Below are 11934 nucleotides of genomic sequence, written 5' to 3'. Positions count from 1 at the left end.
CAAATAATAAAGTAGGAATGGTTATTGCATCTCATGGAACTATGAAACCCGTTGTATCATCATCTGAAATAATGAAAGAAGATTATACCAACACACCGTTTACTATAACTCATGAAAAACAAAAACCATTATTAATTGTCAGACAAAAGAGCGAATTACAAAAGGTACCAAATAAAATAAAATCTAGCTTTCCATACCCATTAGAAAATCCTGAAGCAGGCACTGTCGCAAGTGACGCAGTGCATCCCACGGAACAAAATCCATTATATGCAAGTAACCAAATAGTTTCTAAAAACGATAAAGAGAACGATCTGTGGAGTGCAGGGAATAGTATTGTTAAGCATACGATCGATCCTTTGAGAGAAGCAGACAGGTTTGATTTAGTACCTTCCGACCAGAGTTCTGAAAAGCCAATTGCTATTGCATACACAGCCACTGGTAGGCCGGAAATAAAAACCACTCTTAGCGCTGACCACAATGTGAACAAAGTGTCATATCCTGGATCAAATTACGGAAAAAATGATAACGGTGGCGGTTCGGAATTCACGGTTAGTGCGGTGATGCACACATTGTCACGGGCTCCCCAGCAAGGAACTGTTCTGGACGCTCCGACAGACCAGGAATTTCATGCGCCGTTCCAGGCCAGTGAAAACATTGTATCTAAACCAGCTGAAGGCTGGACAGTTGTTGGAAAACAGAAGTCAGACGTAGAGGCTAATATTGATAAACAAGATAAAACGCAAAATGAAGATGAAGATGAAGAAAAAAATACGACTGATGCCCAATTCGCTTTTGAACACTTCAAACCTCAATTATTCGGAGGTTTTAAGCCAATCTATAAAATATCGACGCCGAATCAAAATCTTGATGAAATCACAACACAAAACAGTGGGCGTTTAGAGCGCAGTATGACATGAATATAAATGTCTGATGAATTATAATAATACGCGGGTAAAATCATTATTAATACAACCATTCATATCACTGCACTGCAGTATTACTGTCAAAAATAGTTCAAATAAAAGAAACAATAACTCACTTAATACTTACATCACTAATAATAAGCTAAATAACATGTACTTAATAAATTTATTTATTATTTTTAAAGTTCAACGTGATTAATATCAATTTCTTTGAAAAATAATTTTGCATATATATGCATATGTATATGCATTTAATTATTTTTTAAATTGAACAACAATTAACTAACCGTTTTAGGTACTATCAGTATATTAAGGAAAATAAATAGCGTATTCGCATTTTGAGCCTTTGGGTAAAAAGCATTAAAGACTTTGGTAAAATTAAAATTTTGTAGTTAAATCATGTCTTCATAACATTCATTAAGATAATATCTAGTTTATACATTAATTATAACACACACATAGGCTTACAAGAATTCTGTTTATTCATGAATGTCCTTTAAGAATTAGATATAAGTTAATTTATAAAATGCTTGAATTTAAGTTTTGTAAATGGTGAATACATGCGTAAATGATAGAATACTTTTAAAATGCGATTTCCACATTCTTTAACTGTTTAAAGAAAATATTATCTTATTGAAAGAGTAAGCTTGAACATATGTGATATTGTATTTGTGTCTTAGGAACATGTTTTTCTTTAGATTAATATTAAGTTTATTGTTTTATACTCGACCTATTTATTGAATATTTATTTATTTATTAAAATTATATATAAAATTAATATATGTGCGTGTTTGATTCACTATTTGCAGCCGATTTCTTAGAAGTACACAGCAAATAATCGATAACTGGCCTTATTGGGAATTGAATAATTAATTTCTTACATACATATGAAAAAAAATCCACATGTAATAATATTGGAAAATTAGATAGATATCATTTGTTATATTATTTATTTTAATTATATTTGAAATTCTTCTGTATAGTTTGATCCGGAAATATTTTTCCATTCGGAAAATGTAAGTGAAGTAATTTTTAACCTCAAGAGGTTAATGCTTATTAAAAAGTATGTTATTTTGCTTTTGTATTTTTAACAATTTTTTAACTTTGCGAAAGAGAAAACTATGTTTTTATCAGAAAATTTGACTTACTAATTTTATATTTTGTTGACGTTTCAAGTCATTCTGAATTGTTTGAGACCAAAATTGTGAAAAGTATGTGTTACTCTTCCTTTATCTATGGTGTTAGTGTATATATGCGAGCCAAAATCTGAAGTTTTCTCAACGGCTGAACCAATGCTGATCGTCTGGGCCGTTTCTTTGTAATTATTATTTTTTTATTTTTTATGGAATTTAACATGGTGATAGAGTCTAAGGTCGATCATTAAATATTATAGTCTTACGAAAAATGTTTGGATTATAAAAAGTTATTAAAGTCTGCAATTTTTGCGGATTGATTAGTTTTTCGTGAAAATTTCGAAATAAATAGTTGTATTTTTTCTGAATTAATATCATTTTTTTTATTAAGTCGATTATTAGAAAAAAATGAAATATGTATGTGTGTTTGTGTGGATACAATTTTTCTTCGACGATTACGATTAGATTTACTAATACTAATACTTAGATAGCGATTCAAAAACCATTCGATTCCTATTGAGAGGGCGACGTGCTGATTAGTTTTTGGGAAAGACAGGCCTAGCAATTTCGAAGATCCAGCAGAAAAGATAAATAAGCATAACGGTTTAACTTAGACTGTAACGGAGCGTCCGATTAGAATGATTCAAAACATGATTTTTTTGTGTTGACATAAAAAAAGATTAGTTTTTGAAAAAGGCAGGGTCCAGCGATTTTAAATATATGAAAAATATTTAAAATTTTCAAAACGTTTCGATTTTTTTTCAAATTATTCGAAAACTTGCACGATGACATGCACCACTAGTTTTCAGTTTTATATTATATAATTAATTCATTATAAATGTTATTTGTTTATTACTGTCTTTACAAAATAATCTGCGATGGACGTTTACATTTTGATGTTTTGACAAAAACACTTCATCTTTAGATTCGCTTTGTTGGTAACTCGCTAAAAAGTAATGGTTGTGTCTTTCACCTATGTGGAAAATTGTGTCGTTCGCGTGATAATATACCGAACGTTTTGATTAAACTTAATAATAACAAATAATATAACATGTCCGCAAGTCAACGATAATTCTTTTATCTTATGTATACATTTAAATTAACTTGACGTTTTCCTAAATGTTAGGTTAGTCGGAAGGTGTCTGACAATTGTTGATCATATTACAGACAGCATGATACAGTAATTGTAAAATAAATTTTTAGGAAACTTTTACCTTGGACCACAATGTCACATTTACCTTCTACATTCAGTAGGAATTCTGAAAATATACAAAGATCTCGTGAGGAACCGTATGCTACTCATATAAGACAAGTGAATATCATACAACCTAATCTGTCAAGTAATGAAAACACAACTCATCTCTATCAGAACATTCAAGACAATGGCAATTTGTATTCAAGAAGTGATCAACTTCCAAAATTAGTTAATCCAGATAATTATTTTTCTAATAATTACAACACTGGAGGTCATCAGACTAAGAATTCTGACTATTTGTATCCTTATGTATCCGTGAGTTATTTGTTGAATAACTGTGATGATGCATCCATTTCACACTTGAGCAATCAGCACAGTTTGTTCGCTGGAGGTCAACATTCTAATTCCAATTCATTGCCATTTTCAAATTTACCTGAGAAACCAGTGCAGAGTGAATCAGACATGTTTATTAATTCTTTTGCCGATAATTTAACCCCAAACAGTCATGGAGTGTATACTCAATTTGGTAATGCTCCTAATGAGGATAGAAATTTCACACCTTCTTCATTAGTGAATAATATTGAGCCAGCCAAACCTCACATAAGTCCAATTAAAAAGCTTGAAAAGAAGCAGTCAAAGTTGCTATATTCTGATGTTCTTAATCGTGCTGTCACTAGTGAAAAGACAAATACTGTTCCTGTTAAAGATAACACTGCCATTAAGGAATACAAAGATAAAAGTAAAACTAAAAAAATTGAACGACGCAAAAGTTGTCCTTGTGTAAACAATACTCCAGAACATCATAAATATCCTACAAACCCTGTGTGTGCTGCAGAGCAGAGCAAAGAAACATTAAATAAAACGGCACCAAAAGTTACATTGAAAAGTGATAGTTCCAGCAGTGAACAAGATGATTTGAATTCTAATGTTCAAAACACACCCAAGCATAATCAAAAGGCAACGAAAACACCAACAATTCATACCACTCAAAAAAATACTAAGCGAGAATATGCTAATAAGGAAAACCAATCGAATCAATCGAGTTGTGATGTTGAAGATTCTCCTCAAAGACAACGTGATACTTCACTTGGTAATGAAAAATCAAAATCTTCTAGCAAAAAAGTCTATAAACAATCTCGATCAGTAAAATCAGAAAAAGTCACTACTCATACTTACAAAAAAAATAAAATTCGGAAGAAGAAAAAATGTTTTGATTTTGAAGTATATTTGAAGAATTGGCATGAAATTGTAAAGAAAATTTTGTTATGGTTCTGGACATTAATTTGGGACATCGCTGTAATGAGTACAAATGTAGCAACTGATTTGTAAGTACTTTTTTTCAAATTATAATACTATTTATATCTAGCATTTCTAGTTTCTAATTCAACTTTTTTCAATTTGTGACATAATTGAATTAAGGGGGTATTCTGGCCCTAGAGGCAAAAAAAAGAGTGCACGTAAGATTCGCACGCAATTGAAGTAAAACTTATTTGCTACTGTAGAAGATGACATTAAAGTAAAAATAAATACATCATATAACAATTTTGAATAAATTTTATTATTAATATGGTAACACTCACGATGCACACATTTATTAGTGTCAACCATTATACACATTTATATAATTATAAATTATAAATTTATATATTCATAATATCATTAAAAATATGTATAATATTTAAAAACAATAATGTAATTAAAGTCATACTTCAAATATGACATGATCGGTTTGTCATTGTAATTAGCATTTAGAAATGAACCTTCATTAGAGAAATGAAGTAATTGCTGATTACTGAATTTTATAATATTTGTTTACACAGTGGATTATGTTAAACAACACGTAAACAAATATTGTTTTTGCAACTTCACTCATGATGTAATTGTGTTTGAAGAACTTCATGTAATTAAAATTAACATACATTCATTGGCTGCTTGTATTTTTTTTACTTTTTCGCTGGCGATACAATCTCATTCTTTGAACAGCTGTAATATCTGTCTTGCATAAAAAATATTTTCTATTTTAATAACTTCAAACATTTATAGAAATAACGAATAATATAGAAACAATTTCTAATCAGTAAACTTTAGTACACGGCACAAATCTTTAATTTGTTTAATTATTTTCAAGGAACAGGGTAAAATATTTTTCTGAGTCAGGCATTTTTCATTAAATGAAGATTCATACTACAATGTAACTTTAAAATGTTTATTTATCTTTGCCGATTTCCTTGTTGATATCGGTACGCATACAACGTTGATGCCGGTACGCATACAACGACAGATCTTTATTCACATACACGACGACTAATCACAATCGTCCCGTATTGAAATGATTTCACCGAGAGCGAATGACGTACAGTTCGGGCGTAACGCAATTTCCGTTGCATTTATACGAATTTAAACTTTCAAACTAGCTGTAAGTGGAATTCTGTCTTAAGGCAATTAAGGCAAATTGCTGGAACTTAAGGCTTATTGCCTTAATTAATTTGCCTTAAGGCTTATTGCCTTAAGGCAAATTGCTGGAACTTTCCGTACCAAATTTTTTTTTTAAAAAAATGATTAACATTTTTGAAAAAAAAATTACTTCGAAAAAATAAGATTTTTGAGAAACTATAAATTGGACCAAAAATTACTTTTTTTTGAAAAAAAAAAAAATTAAAAAAAAATTTTTTTTTAATTCTTTTTTTTGAAAAATTTTTTTTTTTTATTTTGACATATTTTGGAAGATATAAACTTTTTTTCAAAGCAATCGTACTGCTTTAACTGCATAAAGACGAAATATCGAAGCGCGTAAGCGCCACGTCGCCGACTAACGCGTAAACATTGGTACGGAACCCATAGGACTGTAAACCAAATTCATACTTATTGTTAAAATCTCTATAAAATATCTGATAATTTGATATGCATGAGTCTAATGATCATTTTTGACCGCCAAATGGGATTTTTTTTTACTTTTTTTATTAAATCTCCGAAACCGCTAGACCTGCCTTTATGAAAATTTGATCAGTTCTTCATCTTGTCAATATAAGTAAAATGTTTTTTGAATTATTAAAATCGGACGCTCCGTTCTCTTAAAACCTGAGTTACCGTTTTCGGCACTTTTTGCCCCGTATCTTCGGAACGGCTAGACCTCCCTGCGCCAAAAACTAATCAGCACGTCTCCTTATCAATACGAATCAAATGTTTTTTAAATTATTCAAATCGGTTGATCCGTGTTCCCGAAATCGTCGACGAAAATTTGTATCCGCACATACATACACACACGTACATACATACATACATACATACATACATAAATACATACTTACATACATACATACATACATACACACACACATACACATACACACACACACACACACACACACATGCATCCATTTTTTCTAAGGTATGCCAAAATGTTCAGAAACCTTTGAAACGTAAAGATATATAAAAATTTTCATTTTCGATTTTTTTGCGATTACTATAACTTGCCCTACGGGAAGTTAATTATTAACACAAAATAGATTTTTTTTTGTTAATAACTAGGCCAGAATACTTCTTTGAAGATATTTTTATTTTTTTAATCTTATGTTAAACTTATCTTAATTTTTTTAATTTTTCAGCGTGTCGAATGCATATACAGCATCAGTTATAAAATTTCATGACATTAGTTCTGAAATAGAATATAAAAAAATACTTAATAATTATTATAGTTCTTTTGATAACTTATGGAGTGAAAATTCAAAATTTGCATTTTGGAGAAAGATTCCTTTTCTAAAACGTGCCCAAGAAGCAAATAATCTGGAATATGAAATATTAAATTTAGCGAAAACAAGAGAAGAAGCTATCGATCACTTATTGTTGCATAAGGATAAAGATCCATATAGGTAATAAAGAAACTATCAGTGTTATTACTAATGTCAATCAACATAACATTAAAATTGAATTGTTTTTAGTTGTTTGTATTTAGATGCCTCTTGCACAGGTGATCAGATTAGAAAACATTACAAACGTTTAGCTATGTTTGTTCATCCGGACAAAAATGATATGCCTCAAGCAGAAGAAGCTTTTAAAGTCTTACAAAGAGCATTCGACGCTATTGGAGAACCTGTAAGATCTTATAAAGAATTTGTAATAGTCTTATGAGATGAAAAATGAGTCAGTATTATTTTTAAATTAGGAACAACGATCTAAATATGACATTGAAGTGGCTAGGCAACAGGATGCACAAACAGCTTTAAATCAATTCAGTGTGTTGTTAACAGAATTACAAGAAAAAATAGTTCGAGCATCAAATACTATTAGGTAACAGATTAAATAATTTATAAAAATATACTATTAGTAATTTGTAAATTGTTTCAATATTTAGGTGTACAAATTGCAATGGACGTCATCTGAGAGTACCTGTTAAAAGGCCGGCTTATGCTGCTAGAGAATGTGCGCAGTGCAAAATCAAACACTCAGCTAAAGAGGTATAACTTCATAAAAATAAAGAATATACAGTAATATCCTGCTTAATACTGCAATTAATACTGAGTCTCAAATTTTTTGCGTTTTATCAAGAAGCCATCTATTATAGTTTGCTTTTCTTCTCTGCTCTATTATTGTTGTGGATGAATAGATGAAGCATCTATAACACCTTATCTTGTATTTAAATTCCTCTCAAAACTTGATCATTTTTATCAATCATTTTACTTTCAGTTATAGTGGGAAAAAGACTTATTAACTTCCTGTAGGGCAAGTTATAGTAATCGCAAAAAAATCGAAAATGAAAATTTTTATATATCTTTACGTTTCAGAGGTTTCTGAATATTTTGGCATACCTTAGAAAAAATGGATGTATGTGTGTGTGTGTATGTGTGTGTGCGTGTGCGTGTGCGTGTATGTATGTGTGTGCGGATACAAATTTTCGTCGACGATTTCGGGAACACGGATCAACCGATTTGAATAATTCAAAAAACATTCGATTCGTATTGATAAGGAGACGTGCTGATTACTTTTTGGCGAAGACAGGTCTAGCCGTTCCGAAGATACGGGGCAAAAAGTACCGAAAACGGTAACTCAGTTTTTAAGAGAACGGAGCGTCAGATTTGAATAATTCAAAAAATATTTTACTTGTATTGACAAGATGAAGAGTTGGTCAAATTTTCATGAAGGCAGGTCTAGCGGTTTCGGAGATCTAATGAAAAAAGTAAAAAAAAATGCCATTCGGCGGTTAAAAATGATCATTAGACATATGCACATCAAATTATCAGATATTTTATAGAGATTTTAACAATAAGTATAATTTTCTTTTACATTTCTATGGGTTCCGTACCAATGTTTATCCGTTAGACGACGACGCGGCGCTCACGCGCTGTTACATTTCGTCTCTATGCAGTTCAAGCAGTACGATTGCTTTGAAAAAAAGTTCAGAATTTCCAAAATATGTCAAAATGAAGAAAACATTTTTCTTTTCAAAAAAATTGTTTGTTTTCAAAAAAAAATTTTCTTTCAAAAAAAAGTAATTTTTTGTCAAATTTCTAGTTTCTCAAAAATCTAATCTTTTCGAAGTAAATTTTTTTCAAAAATGTTAATCGTTTTTAAAAAAATAATAATTTTTGGTACGGGAAGTTCCAGCAATTTGTCTTAAGGCACGATGCCCTAATTGCCTTAAGACAGAATTCCACTTACAGCTAGTTTACTAACACCATTGAAAGTTCTATTTGCTTCTCTTCGAAATCACTATCAATGCAGTGGTACCTCGACGTACGAATTTAATTCGTTACGTATCCTCGCTTGTATCTCAAAGCAATTTTTTCTATATAAATACATTGAAATTTCGATTTATTCTATTACTATTCATTTGTTTCAGCACTGTGCTATTTTGGTTTATTTATATTTTCAAAGCTTAAATATTCAAAAATATGTGTTCGAGAAATTTTTAACTTTCCGTAGGATAAGTTATAGTCATTGCAAAAAAAATCGAAAATGAAAATTTTTATATATCTTTACGTTTCAAAGGCTTCTGAATATTTTGGCATACCTTAGAAAAAATGGATGTATGCGTGTGTGTGTGTGCGGATACAAATTTTCGTCGACGATTTTGGGAACACCGATCAACCGATTTGAATAATTCAGAAAACATTCGATTCGTATTGATAAGGAGACGTGCTGATTTTTGGCGAAGGCAGGTCTAGCCGTTCCGAAGATACGGGGCAAAAAGTGTCAAAAACGGTAACTCAGTTTTTAAGAGAACGGAGCGTCCGATTTTAATAATTCAAAAAACATTTTACTTCTATTGACAAGATGAAGAACTAATTAAATTTTTGAGAAGGAAGGTCGAGCGGTTATGGGCTCAATAAAAAATAGGTTAAAAAAATGTCATTTGGCGGTCAAAAATGTTCATTGGACATATGTTCATCAAATTCACAGATATTTTATAGGGATTTAAATATAAAAAATAATTAAATAAATGTGTACACAGTTTGTGTAAATTTCTCTGGGTTCCGTACCAAGATTTTTAATTACGGTACGGGAAGTTTCAGCAATTTGCCTTAATGCACGATGCCATGCACTCCACTAGTTTTTTTTTGGATTACCAGAAGGATTGCAATCGTGGACAAGATCACATGCCAATTTTTTAAGATACCCCACTACAGCAACTGCTAATTTTTAAAATTATTTTTAAATTTATCTTTCATTTTACTTTTTTCTGTACTTTTGTAACGTTGAGAAATAAATTATGAAAAATAATAGTAATAAAATTGATTACCTTTTTTACATAGATTTAAAAATGACATAGAATTCATGCCTCTACACTAGAATACCCCCTTAAGCGAGATATAACTGTACCTAAACGTACTTATTCTTATTCATTCATTCTCAGGGTGATATTTGGGCAGAGACAAGAATGATGGGTTTGCGATGGGTGTATCTAGCTTGCATGGAAGGCAGTATATATGATATATCTGAATGGGCAGCTTGTCAAAAAACTGCTCTAGCGCATCTTACGGCAAACTCTCATAATGTTCAGTATCGGATAGTTCTCGGTGACAAGCCAGCCAAGTCCAGAACCACACCTGCCAGGTATGTATTTTTAAATCTTTATTTATAAAACATTAAAATTTCTTATGTTTGTGTATAAATTTTTCAGCAATAGTACTAATTTTCAAGAATTTATCCACAATTTATGCACAAACTCAATGAACCAACAAGCAGGCCAGGAATCTGGAAGCAGTTGGCGTCGTAGATCTCCCAAGCAAAATTGAGACGAATATTTATAAATATCTTTATAAAACTTCACGAGCTTATATGTTTTTATCTATGTTAAAGTTTATATGTTGACTGTAAAATAGGTGTATTTTCAACAACTGTAATTGTCCAATTAATAGTTTATTTTTTGTATAATTAGTAAAATTATGATAACTCTCATATTGTGAAAATATGAATATTTTTATTTGATAATGGTATTCTATATTTGTACTACGATTTTGAAGATTGTAATGACAGTTTATATTGTTTGTATGCAAAGAATTTTATTATTTAATATTTTATTGACCACATTTAATTTGGATCTGAATATAAAAAATGAATATATTATACATTCAAAATTTATTTAAATTGTTCATTTATTATTTTACTTTTGAAATTAATGACATTTAGTGTAATGAAATTGGTCTGTGATTTTAATTTATATTTCTCAAAAAAAAATGTGAAGATTGAGTCTATTAAGATAGTTTTGCCAGACAATCGATTTTATATTTTCTCTACATTTCAAGTCATTATGAAGACGCCAAAATTGTAAAAAGTATGTAAATCGGAGCGAACATTTGATCTTTAATTGATGTTTTCTCAAAAATTGCTGCACCGATTTAATATATTTGAAAGTCATTTAATCAAACTCGGTAAGGACTTGTGTTAAATAGCATTGCGCAACTATAGGCTGAGCCGTTTTTTTTTTATTGGTAGAAAAGTGTAAAATTTTTACTCCACGTTCTCGCCAAAAATGCTGCACCTATTTTATAGCTAATTTTATGTTTTCTCGACGTTTCAAGCCATTCTGAAACGAATGAGACCAAATTTGGATAAAGTATTTGTGTGCGTGTCTGTGAACAGATTTTTTGCCGTAAATCGACGTTTTCTCAAAAACGACTGGACCGATTTCAACAATTTAAAAGCCTAACGTTTATCAATTTTGCGCGACGATCGGCCAAGCCGTTTCTTTGTAAATAGCAGAAAAATGAAAAAAGTATCGTCCACGTTTTAGCCCGCAATTCTGAATAGATTTTGAAAATTCAAAAACCGTTCGAAAGATATTGGTTGGAAATCGACCTGATTAGTTTTTGGTAAAGATGGGCCGGGCCGTTTTCTTGTAATAAAGTGTAAAAAAATTTTTTCGATGACTTTTATGATTATTTTTTTTTGACGGTAGATACCATAGTCTTATAGATCATATTAAAATATTACAGTTCTACGACAAGTCGTTTAATTTTGAAAATTTGTCAAAGTTTGCAAAAATTAGTATCGTTTTTTTTGGCGTTTGTCAAAATTAGAACTTTCTTCATAGACGTTTGCTCGAAAACGCCTAAACCGATTTCAAAAATTTAAAGCTATTTAATGTATCACAATGGGGAGTATTGTTTGTCAGTATTGTGCGACGATCTGCCAAGCCGTTTCTTTGTAATTTGGAAAAAAGTGTTAAACTTTCCGTCCACATTTA

At 30.6% G+C, this 11934-nt stretch overlaps 1 protein-coding gene across 1 annotated transcript; it reads left to right on the top strand.

Moving 5' to 3' along the window:
• The first annotated feature begins 3008 nt into the window (after nt 1–3008).
• LOC113376309 lies at nt 3009–10716 on the top strand. Its single transcript, XM_026616214.1, has 8 exons — nt 3009–3182; nt 3260–4576; nt 6857–7120; nt 7190–7343; nt 7414–7538; nt 7603–7705; nt 10102–10301; nt 10369–10716. The coding sequence occupies exons 2-8, from the start codon at nt 3282–3284 to the stop codon at nt 10481–10483; spliced, it is 2256 nt and encodes a 751-aa protein (XP_026471999.1). The 5' UTR covers nt 3009–3182; nt 3260–3281; the 3' UTR covers nt 10484–10716.
• Nucleotides 10717–11934: the final 1218 nt, after the last annotated feature.

Source organism: Ctenocephalides felis, unplaced genomic scaffold (assembly GCF_003426905.1).
Source record: "Ctenocephalides felis isolate EL2017-DRISC unplaced genomic scaffold, ASM342690v1 CF-g0.4_SCAFFOLD_01886, whole genome shotgun sequence".
NCBI classification, from domain to species: domain Eukaryota; kingdom Metazoa; phylum Arthropoda; class Insecta; order Siphonaptera; family Pulicidae; genus Ctenocephalides; species Ctenocephalides felis.
The sequence above is the reverse complement of the archived record's forward strand: the minus strand, read 5'-3'. Positions and strand labels throughout refer to the sequence as shown.